The 17,895-nt window shown below is 29.9% G+C and overlaps 1 protein-coding gene and 1 pseudogene across 1 annotated transcript; both read right to left on the bottom strand.

Moving 5' to 3' along the window:
- Positions 1-604, bottom strand: LOC120072884 (histone H4-like; annotated as a pseudogene).
- Positions 605-14,297: 13,693 nt separating this feature from the next.
- Positions 14,298-16,714, bottom strand: LOC120092974 (GRAS family transcription factor). Its single transcript, XM_039051250.2, has one exon. It carries the CDS (start codon positions 15,988-15,990, stop codon positions 14,638-14,640), a length of 1,353 nt encoding a protein of 450 aa, XP_038907178.1. The 5' UTR covers positions 15,991-16,714; the 3' UTR covers positions 14,298-14,637.
- Between the last annotated feature and the right edge of the window lie 1,181 nt (positions 16,715-17,895).

Here is a 17,895-nt window from a genome sequence, read left to right on the forward strand (position 1 = left end):
TTGACCAGAAGAACTATAAGAAATTCATATCATAATTCTTCAACCAAGTAACATTTCAATTTCTGAACAACAGAGCTAGGTTACAAGAAGTCCTAAAAAGAGAAAAAAAAAAATTATGAACGCTAAGAAAGAAACCATATCTAAAGCCAAGATCTACAATCCTCCATATAATTAATCTATAACCTAACCTCCGAAACCATACAAAGTCCTTCCCTGCCTTTTCAAGGCATAAACCACATCCATGGTGGTCACCGTCTTCTCCTGGCGTGCTCAGTGTAAGTAACAGCATCGCAAATGGCATTCTCAAGGAAGATCTTTTAAAACGCCTCTGGTTTCTTCATAAATCAAACGGCTGATTCACTTCACACCACCATGACGAGCTAAAAACGGCGAATTGCAGGCTTTGAATGTTCTCTCTCAAGACCTTTCTGTGACGCTTAGCTCTTCCTTTTCCCAAACCCTTCCCTCCCTTTCCACAGCCAGACATTTTCAAAACTTGATTTAGGGAGGGTGAAAAGAGAAAGAGAAAGGAAAAGAAAAAAAAAAAAAGAAAAAAAATGAGGGGAAAAGAAAAGTGAGAGGTGGAGGGAAGAAGAATGGGGTATTAAAGACTTTTCCCCATGCATATTTTATCGTGAAAATTTTCAATTTTTGTCGGCATAAATTTTTTTAAAAAATGTGCACGTTACTCTATTTTGGCCAACGCATTAAATTTTCATCGAGATAAATACGCCTATGCTAATGAAAATGAATGCGTAGGAAAAAAAATATCAGAACAAATAAAAATTCTTGTAGTAGTTTTTGTTAAAAAAAAAAAAATTAATGTATAGTAACATTTTTAAAGAATTGCAAAGATAGAAAAATCTATCAATGATATAATTTCTGGTAATTGCAATGAATAGCATTTTTAGAGCTAATAATGAAGTGCATAGCAACATTTTCAAAGAATTGCAAATATAGCAAAACCTACCCATGATAGACCCTATCACTAATAGACACTTATTAGTGATAGACTATATCGCTAATAGACTCCTACTAGCGATGTGATCTATATCATTAATCAACTTTAAGAGCTAGAACTAAATTTTGCTAAATTTACAAATTCTTTTGCATTGTACTATATCTGTAAATACTTTAGATCTGATTGATTTTTATAGTTCATCACTGATCCGAGAGCTAGATCTAAATTCTGTTATATATATAAATATTTTTGTATTATGTTACATCTACTAATACTTTAGTTATTGTTATATTTGCCATTTTCTGTCTGATTATAATGATATTCGGGGGAATATAAATCCATGAAGGGTTGTTTTTGTTTTAGGTTTTTGCATTGAGACGCGTGTGGTACACATTAGCATTAAACTCCTTGGACACAATTGATATGGATATAATGCTCATGTTCACCATCAATAAGTGGATGTCTTTTTCAACTTTTACAATTGTTTGAGGAAAAAAAAAACAAAAACAAAAAGCAAAGCAAAACAAAATAATAATAATAATAAAAGGATGCGTAAATTTATATCCCATCGACATTTTGGGCATTTTCACTCATAAATAAATAATTAGAATTTTTTTAGTATAATTAAGGATAGGGGATTCGAAATACAGATTTCAAGATCACAAACACACTCGTACGTCAGTTAAGTTTTGTTCAATTTGATAAATAATTAAGTTGTAAATGTTTGTCGAATATGATTTAACTAGCACGAAGCTTGTATCATTTATTTTGATGTCAAATAAAAAAAAATGGATTTGTACACCACATATTAAAAAGAATCTAAATATTTTTACAGAGAGAAGATTGGCACTTTGAAGGTAATTTTATTTTACTTTTAAATGTATCACTTTCCCTTCACCTTTTAAAGTTGACGTGTGAATTTTCTCAATTTTCTCAAGTGACAATCTTTGTTTTCATTAGGGATTTGGTCAAAAGGAATTCTAATGTTTTTCAAAGATCAATGATTTTTGGTATCCAAGTTTCTCTTTTCTTTTTCTTTGTTCTTCTTACACACAATTAAAGTGGGTTCTCATTTTGGCTTACATAATTTATCTTTAACCAAATGAACATGCTTCCATACAATTATATTCTTTTTATATATATAAAAGAATATCCAAGTCTTTCATATGTTGGAGTTTTAAAATCTTAAGTCTTCCCTCCTAGTTTGAGAACACAAAAGGATTTGTTTGATTATCCCTCATATTTTGCTATGGAATGCCCATGTTTATGTCGATGATTTGATGATATGAAGCTCTCTTGAGAAAAAAAAAAATTAGTGTCTATTTTAACTAAAATCTAAATCTCTTTTAACTTCGTAGCAATATTCACAGATGGAAATTTTATATTTTTCTCCCCCACTCCTTCTCCCATTTCCCGCTCCGTTAGGGACGAGCCCCGTCCCTATGCGAAAATTGTACATCTCTACACTCAACATGTCTCGTACCAACGAAAATAATTGTTCATACATATATATCCACGATCACTTTCTTCTTTATTCAATGTGGGACTTTATTTGTACTCTAACACTGAAGACATGACCTTAATGCATGTTCGAGCGGTTCGGTCAACGGTGGACCTATAAATATTTAAGGATATATAATGTAGTAACTAGTAAAGACTAAGGTGGAGAAGTTCAAGAAATTCCATACGAGATGTGCGGGGTATATGGAAGACAAAGGAGTGAGACTGAGAAAAACAAAATAAGCTAAAAAAGTTAGGTTTTATTGGATAACTGTTTTTCTTTTAAGAATATGCTTAAATGTACTTTTTTAAGATAACATTTAAAAGTACTTCATATTCCCATTTTACCAAAATATATACATAAATAAACATTAAAAAAAAAAAAAAAAAAGTTGATAACTAGAAATTTCTTTCTTTTACCCATTCAAATGACCAAGCACTACGGAAAAATTAAAAGAATATTGTACTTTTAGAAACTATTTAGGAAAATATTGTTGTTTTTAAACTATTTTTAAAAATATTATTGTTTTAAATAAGTCGAGGGTTGAAAATTCGACCTAGATAGATCGAATTTTGAACCCTCGACCTTCTTTTTTTTTAGGAAAATATGGTTGTTTTCAAACGGATTCTGTCATCTCAGCAAGTCTGACTAAATAACGAGCTAATGAATCTCTTTCTTTTTGCCACTGAACTTCCCAATCAAATTCGAGAGCGAGATTTTGAGCGAGAGCGTGAGCGTGAACGAGAGCGAGAATACCGTACAAATTTCCTTTTTTTTTTCCTTTTTAATTATTACACATTCCACCTTCTTCTTTTTAATCCTTTTTTTTTTTTTAATTTTCCATTTTATAAAAAAAAAATTCTAAAAATATTTATTATTTTATTGAAACTCTAAAAAGAATAAATTAAAAAAATAATAACTCATAAAAATAAAAAAAAATGTAAATTAAATATCTCATTTATATAAAAATAATTACAAAAATCAATGTGTCCCACAAGGCGGACGTCGTCGATTTTAAGCTGGTTGTCGTCGTCGACTTCGAACTTGAGGTTGCTCGGGTTCTTCTTGATGTTGCTTTGATACCTCTGCAGGCGCTTCATAATATAAATATTCATTATGCTCTCCACGACCCCGACCATGTCCATGCACGTATGAAGACGAAGGACCAGCCTCTGAGTCATAATGTCCTGAACCAAATACTGACATCATCATCATCGGACTAATATAATCAGTTTGACTCTACGTCTGCGTCATAGGGGGCAACTCTTCCACATTATGTGCAACCTCATCAAACTCATCCTCTTCCCGAACAGGTCCTCTACGTCTAGGAGCTGGTGGAGGAACAATAGATATATCATACATATAATGAATTTCCTCCATATAGCTTTGGTTGTTACTACATATAGCAAGAACCTGGTTCGGATCATTCGCAACCTCACGAAGTCTACTGTTGTTCGATCTCTATGAATTATAAAACAATTAGACAACATTTAAATTAAAAAAAATTAGATAATATTCATTCATTTATCAGATGACCCACAGCTGCTCCCGGAAGAGTGACGTAGCGCCTTGTGATATTATTATACTAATGAATATATTCTGGAGTGACATCTATGTCAAACTGTTCAAAAGAAACCCCCACTGCAATAAACCTTGCACGATAGTGCCATCGAACTACCAAATGTGCAACTTTTTCGGACCAATCTCCAGTCCTTAGGTCAATATCATGCAGTACGGGTTCAGTATTACAAGGCGATAGGACATCCTGCTGAAAACCGAATTGTCTCTTCACCCTGTCAGGAAGATGTCACTCACCAATGTGAAAACATATGAGAGGACTCATCGTCCGCCATATGTTTTGACCATTCGTACAAAAATTAGGCAAAGTATGCACAATAATTTTGTACGACTCCCAAAAAACCTGAAACACAAAATATTATATTAGAGAATATTAAAGACAAATACAATAAAATTGTGAATAAAATAATCAATTAGGTTTAGTGTAATATACATGTTCAAGTTGAAGCAGATCAAACATGTATCTATACTGGTTGACTACACGTGTGGTTGTCCTAGTCACACAAAATTTGTCTCTCCACTTAAATTTTTAAATTGATAATTTAGAATTTAAATTAACTAGATTAGTGATATAAAAATTAAATTGAATTAAAACAACATACTGAGAACCGTAGGCTCGTCCAACTAACTGAGCGTCATTAACATGATGTAGCTGTGGAGCCATTGTTGGAAATCGCTCCCAAGCCCATAGTTGCAAAAGTATAGAGGTCCAGCTATCTCTCGAACCTCAAGTCTTGTTGCTTTGCATAGTTGTCTATACAACCATGCTAAGCATGCTCCACCCACGAATACTGCCCCTCATCATGGAGGTTAGCTAACGTGGCATGAACATCAAGTGAACAAAATGACTTAGTGATCTTGAACAAGCCATCATACCGAGCAGTACTGTTCATGTAACAAGTGGCAAGCATTCGGCATTCCATGCTCGCATTTTATGGCCGTTTGCTCACATTTTAACATGAACTACGAAGATTTTATTGAGGACTACTACAAATTGTCAACGTATGCTGAATGTTACTCTCCTCAATTTCAACCTGTACTGCATGAAGATTACTGGATCATGCACCCTAATATGCCTGTCTTACATCTTGATCCATCGTTGTTGAAAAGACCTGGTAGACCGAAAAGTTCACGTTATCACAACGAGATGGATTGGACAGAACCAGCCACTCGACAACGATGTGGATTTTGTAACCAGTTAGGACATAATCGAAAGAAGTGTCCTTCGTTACTAAGACGGGCTTCAGATAGTTAGGGATTGAATAATAAATAATTTTTTTTATTATATATTCATTTTATTGTATATTCAATTTTTTTATAATAATCTACTGTATATTCAAATTTTTTTTTTTTTTAATCAATAAAGTTTTACATTATAATAATCTAATATATTCAATTTGTTGTCAAATGATTATTCAATTATAGTATAATAGTCTAATATATTCAATTTGTTGTCTAATGATTATTCAATTATAGTATAATAATCTAATATATTCAATTTATTGTCTAATCATTATTCAATTATAGTATAATAATCTAATATATTCAATTATAGTCTAATGATTATTCAATTATAGTATGATTATTAGCTCTTTTTTCTCTTTTTTTATATATATTTCTATGGAAAGTTCAAATAAAGTGAAAACTCTCGCTCTCTCCTAAGATCTCGCTCTCTCACTCTCACTCTCACTCTCTCTAAGATCTCACTCTCTCGCTCTCTCCTAATCTCGCTCTCTCTTAAAATCTCGTTCAACATCTCGCTCTCTCCTTAATCTGCTTCAACCCACTTATCTCCTTAATCAATTTGAAGTTTCGACATGTGTGTAACCTTTGACAACCTAATATACAAAATTTTGTTCGTAGACAAAGCTAATTCGGAATTGTCTTTCATTCCAAGGCATAACTTGTATCCATGCGCTTCATATTCGCCTGGAGTTCGCTCCCAGAAATATAGTCATCCCCACCCCCTCACGTCAATCCCACAAGCCTTCGTCTAATTCAAAATGATAACAAAATGCATAGGTTGTTAGAAGCAGCTCGAGTACACAGATACATATAGTATACCATCTCATTACTTTATTTCCTCTATGAGGGAAAAAGAAAAGTAATAAACCTGCAATCTCGAGGGTGGATGTGTGTCGAAACTTCAACATTCGACAACCTAAGCGAGATTCGCGAGATTTCCCTTGTCGAGGGTTGAAGTTTCGGCTTATGTATTGTTTCCAAGTTTTTCTTTGTTCGTCGAGTTCTCAACGTTCGACCTCCACATTAGTCGAGTTCTCAACGTTCGACCTCTAGCCTCGTACTCCCAAAACAACAATATTTCTCTAATAAGTTTCAAAACAACAATATTTCTCTAATAAATTTTGAAAACAACAATATTAATATTAAAAGTCCCAAACACTACACCAAACTCAAGTGTTATTTATCTTAGAAAATATTTATAAAACAACATGTTTAATTCTAAAATGAGAATGAAATTATGAAATATACGAAGTTTTTAAAAGGTTATTGGTATAATATTATCATTATTTTTGCTAACCTTGACATAACTCGAACTCGTTAGGATAAAGAAAAAAAATAAATAACGATAATATTAGAATCTCCTTAATCGAGGGAACAATGTGATAAAAAAAAAAAAATAGATTTTTAAAACACAAAAGAAAAAAAAAAAAAAAAAAAAAAGAGTGGAATTGAATGAAAAGTTTCTATTAAAAAAAAAAGTACCAAGTTGATATATGCTTTCCAACACAGAAATAATTAGAATGTAGACATATACGTACATAGTGTGTGTGTGTGTGTGTGATAGTGACCCAATAATTCTTATCATATGAATGATGCAAGAAAAATAAAAAAGAGTGAGTGTATGTATTGTAGTGTCTGTATGACAATCCCACCATCACTATGTGTCCAATCTAACTCACTGTTTTTCAACTAAGTCTTCATTATTTTGGCTTTCATTGATAACAACAAGTTTTTGCATTGTGTGCCAAAGATTCTTCCACTACTTCATTACAAAGTTTAGCCTTCTCTTTTTTGTTCCCAAGCTTTACTCTTTCTTTCATATTCAATTTCACTTATATATATATATATATATAACATATGAGTGTTTTTATTTTAAACCATTTTAATCGGTAGTGTTTAAATGAAACTGACTTATTTAAAAACGTTTTATTTTTTTAAGTTAATTCAAACATATTCTTAATTTGTTACTAAAAATCATTTTTGGATAAATCCTTTTCTTTTTCTTTTTCTAAATTTAGTGTCTACTAATCAATCCATAAACTTTAAAAACAGTCAAATAAGCTCTTGAATTTTGGATCTTGTGCATAGGTCATTATAAAGCTTAAAATTTATATAAAAAGTTATCCACATTTAAACTTTTAATTTTATGTCTTATAGGTATCAATTGACATCTCAAAGTCGATTTTGCTGTGTAATTCTCTTTCTTGCCATTTTTTTATTTATCAAAACTAAAATTCATGAACTTTCAATTTTATATCTATAGATTTCTATGATATTTAAAAATTTAAATTAAAAATAAATACCTTAAAATTGATGGACATATGTTTGAGATAAAATTGTATATTGTAATAAAACAAAATTCAAATTTGTATCTAATTTATTTTATTTTTTTCGAAAAGGAAAAGGAATATGATAAAAGAAAATTGTATATTGTCTTATGACTTATGAGACACAAAATTCAAATTTGTCTCTAATTTTTTTTTTTTATTATTTAATGGAATATGATAAAGAAAATTGTATATTTTCTAATTAGGGGATGCAAAATTCAGATCTGTGCCTATTTTATTTTTTTTAATAGAATACGATAAAAATGTCTATTAGACATAAAATTAGAAATTTAGAGACTTATTAAAACATATCTAAACTTCAATAATTTACACTAAATTTCAACTAGGAAAGTTTTAATAATTTATTTGACACATAATTAAAAGTTCAATGACTGACGCAGTCGTGAAAGTTGTTAAACTAATTTATATTTTATCAACTATTTTTAGAAATTAATTAATTGAGATAGTTGTGCATGCACTAATTTTTTTTAATTAACATACTATCTTTCAAATAGGATTATTTTCAAATAAAGGAAACTAAGTCAACTTATTTATAAATATATCAAAATGCCACTATCTATGATAAACTGTGATAGGCTTTACTAAGTGATAAAAGTCTATCGGGGTCTATCACTGATTAGACATTTCGCTATATTTATAAATATTTTTAACGATTTTACCATTTAAAATAATGTTCTGTGAAACCATTCGAACTAAAAAGTGTCACTATAAAACATGTTTATGCAACTTTTATTCTCAACAACAGAAAGATGTTTTTGGAAACTACTATCAAGTTTCAAATAAATCCTTTATGTTTTCTTTCGTTCTCATCAAAGTTGCCTTTTGAGTTCTTCTTTTCTACATTTTAGGAATTTTAATTCATTAAAATTGAAGTACTTCTATTTCTTATGGAATAATGAAAGAATATTGAGGTGGGATTGGATATAATAATTATGCAAATTTATTGTTTAAATCAGAATTGAGAAACTAATTAGAACAATATGTTTTGGGAAAAAATAGCCATATAAATATAAAAAGGGACAAATATTTCATTAACCTTCATCTCTACATACAAAGAGAATATTTTAAGGAACTAATTTAATGCCTCGAAATTTGAATTCTATTTTATATTTCAGATTTATCGGATTAAACAGATATATCGAATATCTTGATTTAGTTATTAAAAAAAAAATTTAAGAAAGCAGTATCATTTCATGTCATATTAAAAAAAAATAAATATATTAGCAATTGTTTAAACTTGGATTCAATTTCTAAACTTCCTATCAAAAATGTTTGATAACATTAAGAACATAAACTCAACTTTATTTTTCATTCAACTCCTTATTTAATTTTTCTTCTTTGTAAAAACAAGATTAAATTGTTTTCTTCTTAAAAACAACTAAATTATAGATATTTTTATAATAAAAAAATATATATATTTGCTTCTTCAAATTTCAAAAACTAGCAACTAAGAAGAGAGCTAGAGAGCCCCACACCCAACACCTATTTTGATAAAAATATATTCTTCTTCTTCACAACATGAGACGATGATGACATATCCCCACATTCTATATCATCTCAGTATTTGGAAGCTCATTATTTGATCTCACTGATTTTAATTGTTTGTGGGTCCATTTTCGGAACGTGTTTCGTATCTCACCGTCATTTTTCTTCCGTGTATCGTATATCATCTCAGTGCTTGAACATACTCAATCATACTCAATCGCTCATACTCGATCAGAACTTCTCACATCTTGTATCATATCAACGTCCCAATCAACTCCTAAGAGCTTTAAAAAAAAACACAATTATATGCATTAAAAAAAACATTCGAATCCAAAAAAAACACCTATCACTTTGGAGACAATTATTTAGCATTTTGACAATAAATAAATGATTCCTCCCTTGACTTTGCTTCCGTTATGGAGAGAGATAGGGCATCAAAATTATGATAAACTGTCCTATAGTTGACACTCAGTGATGATGAATTATTGAAGAATTAGGTGGCAGACCGTTTTTACACTATTGAATGTATGAGCTATCAAATAGACACTACGAGAGTATCAGATAATTAAGTTTAGATCTTGTTTATTAGTATTCATATCCGTATCGAAATTAATTGATTCGATCTTTTTTTCGTTTTATTTGTACTTATGGAATATATTAGAAATATCGAATGTCAAAAACCCTCCATTTCAATTTATGGATATATCAACATATTGACCGATTGTTTCACTCTTTTGTCTTATCTTACTTATTACACGAATTAAAAAACTTAAAGTTCTAGTTATTATACATTTCTTAAAATACAGAGATTAAAGACATCTTTAAAAAATTTAGAGGCTAAGACTTAGTTTGAGATTTTTGTAGTTTCTAAAATAACTGTTCAGCAGTTATTTTTAAGAGAAAGGAAGGTAAAATAGTTTTTGGTAAAAAAAAATACTATGGCATTAGTTAGTTAAATAAATACCAAATTTTTGTAATTTAGTTATATTAACCAAAAAAGACTTGAGTGTAACTCTTTTCTACCGCCTAAGTTGTACTCAATAAAAATATGTTAAGTGACAAAAAAATTAATTTAATTTTTTATTTTATTTTTATTATATTAAAAAAATATCATTGAGATTGTATCTAATCATTACTTTTATATCAATATTTAATTTTTAATTCATTATAATAGAATTATTTATTTTAAAAAAATCGAATTGCAACTAGTTTTTTCTTAAAATTTAATTATTATGATAAGAAATTAAATAATAATTATTATTATGTGAGAAAGTAAATTAACACATCAGGACAAATTTGAAATTGGTAAATATTTATGGAAGGTATTAAATTTTTTAAGAAGACTAAAATCTAAAAACTAATATGTAGTAGCTTTTTTATAGATGAGAATAGATTAAAAAGTGATGTTCATCAAATAGTCTAAGTAATTAAGACATTAATATATTTATATTTTACACTTGTAAATGCAATTTTAAACCGATCTAAAAATTGGAACCTCAAAATTAGCGTTTTGATTGATTTGAAACTAAAACTCTTTTTTAATTTCTTTCTTTTTGGTTTGGATATTAGAGAAGGACAAAAGGAGGAGGCAAAATAATTATAAAATGTCCTTTTTACAATTTTGCAGAAAGAAAGAGAGAAGAAACTGAGAGTTTAAGTTATTTTTTTTATTTTTTAGGTTGATTTTCAGTCACCATTGCCTGAGCTTTTGGGGAACAACTTCTAAATGTGAAACTTCTTTCTCAAAATTTGAAATGATGATCTCTCTCTCCATTTGCCTTTGTGTTTTTGTACCATTTTCAATTTTCAATTCTCAATGAATATATTTTCTTTTTACAACAATTAATAAAATAGAAATGTGAATGAGATAGATTTAATTTTAAAAAACAAAAATAAATAAAATAATTATTAAACGAACCTAAATGAATCAAAACGTTCATGATTGTACGATTCATTTCTTTATTTTTCTTTTCTATTTGGTACTTGAGTGCATCTCTCACTTCTACTCCTACCAATATCTCTTGGAAATTTGTGCTAATTTAGCAAACCTTTTTCCCATCTCCAAAGTAGGAATTTACAACCTTCAATAATTATTTCTATATCATTACACCATCTTCAGTCATTAAAATTATGAAGAAAAAAAAAACAGAGAGAGGTCCTTTTCATCCCTCAATCTTATTCTTACCCATAAAATCATCTAAGACCCAAAAATATTCCTCAATTCTTTGCCAAAATTTCAAAACTCAGCATTAGTCTCTAAATTTCGAAATTTGTATTTATTTAAGTCTTATTTTTGTAATCGTTTGATTTTTTTGTTTTCTTGAGAATTAAGTCTATTTCATCCACGTTTTCTAAGTATAATAGTTGAATTTTTAGTCAAATTATTCCAAAAACAAAAAAAACTTTTTGAAAACTATTTTTTTTAGTTCTCAAATTTTTGCTTGATTTTTTAAACCGTTTAGCAAAAAGTAGATTACAAATAAAGAAATTTGGATGTGGAAGTAGAGTCCATAGACTTAATTTTAAAGAATAAAAATAAAAAATAAAATAGTTATCAAACGGGGTCTTAGTCATTCAAGTTTCAAATATGTTAATATGTCTTGTGACTCTTAATTTTATATTTAATAGGTCATTGAACATTATATTTCATGTACAATTAATAAGCCCTTGAAAAATACGAAATTTTAAAAAATTAGTTACTCTGATAGATTTAAATCTGAAGTTTATGTCTAATAAAAATCTTAACTTTTAATTTTGCGTCAAGTAGATTTTTTTTAATCTATAGATTAATTCAAAAATAGAATTTGTTAAAACTTAAGAAATATCTAAAACATCTTCTTTTTTTTTTTCTCTTGTCGAGTTGAACAATAGTGACATATTAATTATTAAGTCATTGATTTTTGAGGTGATAATTAATTCTTATCTTTTGGAGATATGTCTTTAAATGAAAATTTGAGCTTATTTAAGTTTGGGTTGAATCTAATAATTGGAAGAGGATAACCAATTACTTTCTATGATATGTTTTGATCAAATCCATATATCATATCATTTTTGTACATTACAAATTTTGACTTGTTTTTTTTTTTTTTCTCTTTTTTTTTCTCTTTTTGTTGGTGGTTTGTATGCTCACTCATTGGTTCTTTCAGTCAAAGCAGCTGCTGTTCATGTTAACCAAAAGCATAACAATTACAATAATAACAGCCCAAACATCAAAAGAATATTGTCCTTTTTTGTTTTTGTGTATATTGATTCTCCACTTCATATCAACATGCATGAAAATCATTATTTTTTTTCTAATGAAAGAGAAAATCATATGTTCTAAAATTCAATGGGAGGGAAAGCCATTTATTTTTCTATTTAATGTTTGTTTTATTTGACAAATTACAAGTAATACTGAAAACTAAAATCTCCATGTATTTGCACTCTCTTATTAATAGTGTAATTGTTTTAAATGACAAAATTACTAGAAATATTCTGACACGAATAGATATACTATCATTAATGTCTTTCATGGTGATACTTTACTATATTTGTAAATAAATTAACTTCCTATATTTGAAGACACACCTTATTAGTTTTTAAGTTTGTTTAATTTTATTTCCTAAAAAAAAACTGGCCTCAAATGATATATTTTTAATATGAAAAAAAAGAACTATATGAAAGAGAATAATATTACAACAATTAATGTTATATTGCTTGATCTATTATTTTGGGAAAAAAAAATTAAGATGTTGTGGAGTATAAATGTACACATAAGTTATCAAGAATAGATCTGGTATAAAAATAAAATAAAATAATTAAAAAAAAAAATCCTATCTTAGAGAAAGTGTTCTTGGAGAAAGCACAAAAAAAGACAAAGGAGAATTGGATTGTGTTGTGTTGTATTTTCAGAAAGTGTATTAAAGAAAGTTATTTCTAGGGATTTTAGCCACTTGAATTAAATACTCAGCTTAAGCAATATATATAATATTATTCAAACATGAATAAAAATTTTAAATGAACCCTCTCTCCCTTCAAAAAGAAAGTTCCAAAAACAAACCAATGATATCAGTATAAGCAATTTAAATGAAATAACTTTTCAAGGTGCTGCCCAATCCCAAACACTGTGTACAGCATATTCTTTTATATTCAATATTTTTACACATTATTAAATGATATATAATCTATAGATCCTATATATTATTAATGATATATAATCTATAAATCCTATATATTATTAATGATATAAGTAGGGTGGTACTTGCAATTACACTCTCAAATTTTCAATTTTAAAAATTGAGCTCTCAAAGTTATACAAGTGTTGAAATTGAACCCTCGAATTTATAACAGATATAGCAATTGACCCCCAAATGATAAAAATAGAACCTTCAAACTTATACTATCGTTACCATTTCTACAATTATATAAATTTAAAAGTCTAAATTTAACATTTGTATAAATTTGAGGGTTAAACTTTTGCAAGTGAAAGTTTGAGGATATAATTGTAACTATCATCAATATTTTAAAGGTGATTTTTTGCAATTTGTCCAACAATGAATGAATAGAGATAATATGAAAAGGAAAAATTATTATTATTTTGTCCATACGATTTAGATATAGTTTCTATTTAATCCCTAGGTTTCAAAATGCTACAATTTTAACTTTGACATTTGAGTTTTCCTTTAATTTAGCCTCTTTATTTTAAAATTTACACTTTTAAGTTTAATTTTTCACTAAATAATTACTTTTCATCTTTAGAGTTAATTTATGTTAATAAATTAAAAATTGTTAAAAGAATTATAATTAATTAATTTTTACTATTTTTATCACTTTTAAAAATCAACTTTAAAATTTCACTTCATAATTATTTTTAATAAATTAATAGAAATTGAAGTCAATGATTGAAAGTGTGTATTTAATAAAAAATTGAAGTTAAAAATGTAAAAACTTAAAACACATGATCAAATTGGAACAAAACTCAAATCTCAAAATTTAAAAATGAAATAAGTATTATTTCTTAAAAAAAAAAAAAAAAAAAAATTATGATCGACATGTCTTCCAAAGCTAAGAAAAAAAACTGAGAAGAAAATACAAAATAGTAGGTAAGAAGTAAGAAGAGTAGGAGAGAAGAGGCCTCTAAAAGAGCATAATAGTCTTGCGTAATTCAAATAGAAAAACCAGCCTCCTTGGAAAAGAAAAGGAAAGGAAAAAAAGAAATGATATTATTGATGACTATGATTCTTCAAAAAGAAATACATACATATATTTATTATACATAAAGAAATGAAGAAGGGGGCAGTAGCAGAGAAGAATGTGTGAGGAAGTTGGTTTGATGAGCTGCTCTGCTAGCATTTAGCAATGGAAGAAAACAATAAAAAAGGAACAATTACAGAAAGGAAAGACAAAGTATGTTGTCCCCATTCTTCAAACTGGAAAGCTGTTCTCCTCTGTTGTGTTCTGTTGTGTTCTGTGTTTTTGGCTGTGCAAGAAAAGAAAGAAAAAGAAGGAAAGAAAAAGAAGAAGAAGAAGGGCTTCCCCTTTCAATCAGAGGGCTGCCATGCCGAAGCTGTGAGAAGAGATAGGTCCTTCCATCCAAGTTTAAGGCACCCATTTTCTTCAACCAGAGTATACCCTTTCCACGGGAACATTCCCAGAAGCAGACTCGCCTGAGCGGCCGGGTTTCCCCCAAGAGAAACCGCTTTGAACCCGACCCGTTTCAGTTCATCGCCCCACCTTTCCACTTTCACTTCACCGGTTCTTTTGGGTCCACCAACCGCGATAATGTTCCTAATCTCACACCCAAACAATTGCTGCTCTACCACATGTCTTTCCACGCTATCCATCGCCAAACTATCACCAAGCGCGTCGAATAACGCGCTGTAATAATGCAAAGCCTCTACAAATCTTCCCAAGAAACTACCCCCATGGCTCAGATCTTGTTCCACAATCGTTATTAATTTTGGTTTTAGACTTGAAAGTAATCTAAGCGTACCTATATCGCTTCCCGTTACGTCGTACAAGCAATGATGCATCCAATGAACTACTACTGCTTCGCCGGATCTCAATTCCAGTTGATTAGGGTTTGTTAGGCTTCCGATTTTCCCTTCCACTGGATGGAATTCGAACGGCAGATTTAGGGATGTTGCGAAATCGGCGAGTCTCCGTCCGGTTGATTGAAGTAAATCGGAAGACGATCCGAAGCCGGAGATTCGTAGGGATTGGATTTTCTTCGGCCGGGAAGCCAGGATGTGGAACAATCCAGGCCATTGGAGACCTTGCATTACGTCGAGGTCGATAACGTGGACTCGATCTTCACCGTCTAAGGCTTGGAAGATGGCTTGATTCGCGGTGAAGTGGGAGAACTTAATCAACGGACTGATGGAATTGTACGATTGGAGGGCGTTGAAAATCCTCTGCGATTGAGTTTGATTCAGCGTTCTAATGGTTAACGGCGAGTAGGTACCTAGACAAGAGCTGATGACTCTGGCCTGAAGCGCGTGGGCGAAGTACGCGCCGACGCGCTCGGGCGAGGTACCGAACGGGGAGGAGAGCTCGGAGATCTCCGGCAAGAGATCATTGGCTTCCTGGAGATTATCGATGGCGACGCACTCGGCGCATTGAAGGAGAAGCCCTAGCAATCGCAGACCAGTGGACTCGCTACCGTCGACGAGGGGAGGGTCTTCGTCGTCGTCGTCGAATTCTGGGAGATGGAGGGGAGACTTACCGGCGGTGGGGAAGTTGTTGGGGCGGGAATTGAGCCTCTTGGAGGAAGGTTGGTGGTCGGGGGAGGAGTCGGCGGGGGCGGGGTCGGTGTCGGAGCGCTTGGACTTCATGGAGGAAGGGGAATTGGAGGTGGAATTGATGGGGGAATGAGGGATTAAGCTGCGAAGCATGATGGGGGAAAAGAGAATCAAAAGGAGAGAAGCTTTTGGGGGAAAAGGGACAAAGAAGAATTGAGGGAGAGATGGAAAAAGTTCATGAGAGACTTTGTACAGAAAAATGTGTCAGAAATGGATGAAGAATGAAGGAGGAAGAAGAAACAAACCACTCTATATCATTTCTCAATTAATTTTTTTTTTTTCTTTTTGGAGAAAAAAAACATAAGTTCCTTCTTCTTCTTCTTCTTCTTCTTTTTTATCTTTAGGTTTACATTTTGGCCATGATTTACACTTCATTTTTTTTATTTTTAAATTTTATAGTGGCAAAAAATTAATTGATAATTATAATTCTTTATCATAATTCTTTTAAACTATACCAAAAGTGAGTATTAAGTGAAAAGTCAAACAAGTGTAAATCTTAAAATTCAAAGACTAAATTAAAATAAACTTATGGTAAAATTATGATATTTTGAAACCTAGATACTAAATCAAGAAATAAAACTATAACATTTTGAAATCTAGTGATCAAAAAACTTAGAAACAAAAAAAAAAGTATTTTGTTCCTAATCTTTTTTATCTTTTTTTTAAATACCTTTAATTTCATACTTTTGTTGGTTCATTTTAGTCCACGTTGTTTTCAAAATATTTATTTATGTCTATAATTTAAACTTTGATTTGTTTTGATCTATAAAGTGATCAAAATGGTCACTTTGTAAAAGTAGAATGACAAAAAAAAAAAAATAGAGGGTTAAAACTACCCAAAGGATATAAAGACCAAAATAAATGAAAATAGAAAGTGTGGATGAAAGTAGTTTTTTTATTTTAAGAAAAATTAAAGTAATATTTAAATATTATTATTATTATTATTATTGTGAAAAGACGTTAGGTACTCCGTCTGCTGCTGTCGTTAAGTGCGTTTTTTTATGTTGAGGTTTACGTATTCTTATTATTTCTTTTTTCTTTTATCGTTTATATGCCTACGATGACTTTGGTTTTTTTTTTTTTTTTTTTAAATGATTATATATTTTAATCATATTTATAACATATATATATATAATGTTTTTTTAACTAATTACTTTCTTCCTCTTCTTCTTTTTTTAAATGTGTAGTTTTGGTGATGTCCTACTTGCGAGCTAAAATTGTCTTCAAGCCAAAAGGTTTGGGTAGGCAAAATTTCTAACCCAATCCTTTCTCCCACTCAGAAAATATATAAAATATATATCTCGGATAACTAAATTTAAGATTTATTGAAATTATAAAAATTGAAATAGGATAATTAAAAGCATATTGACTAAGATGAAATAAAATCTAAAATACCATATTTTTAAGATTTATTAAAAATACATTATCTAAAATTGAATAATTGAAAAGATCGGGACCAAAATATAACAAAACTCAATGTATAATAACCAAAATAATATTTTAATAATGTTCTCTTGAGGCTAGTGTAAATTTCACACTGTTTTTTAAAATATTTGACAGAGTAAACAATGAATTGGGATAGTATGAAAAATTTAAATGCTAATGAAGTTTGGGAAACTTCCCCAAAATGTTTCTAGCACTAGGAGTGTACTTATATTCAATTACTCTCTATTAGGGGTGTACGTGAGTTTGTGTGGGATGGGTTGAAAGACTTTTTAAACTAAATCTAATTGTTTAGGTTGTAAATTTCTCCAACCCAAATAATCCTCATTAAAAAGAGAACCTAACCCAACCCAACCATGGATACGTATGGGTTGATTTGGTTCGGTTACTCAGATCATTTATTTAAAAATTTGTTCTAAAAGGAAATTAATAAATTTGATTTTGATTATTTTCATATATTGGATTAAGCAACTTAATTTCAATTTATATAATGTAAAATCTATTTTCAAAGTGCTAAAAAAAACTATTTTTAGCAACTGTTGGAGAATAAACTAT

This window comes from Benincasa hispida, chromosome 1 (genome assembly GCF_027475165.1).
Source record: "Benincasa hispida cultivar pf3 chromosome 1, pf3_genome.v1.1, whole genome shotgun sequence".
Lineage (NCBI taxonomy): Eukaryota > Viridiplantae > Streptophyta > Magnoliopsida > Cucurbitales > Cucurbitaceae > Benincasa > Benincasa hispida.

Bases quoted from the DNA above. Each gene is read 5' to 3' on its own strand.
- LOC120092974 (XM_039051250.2), bottom strand. From the start codon at position 15,990: ATGCTTCGCAGCTTAATCCCTCATTCCCCCATCAATTCCACCTCCAAT.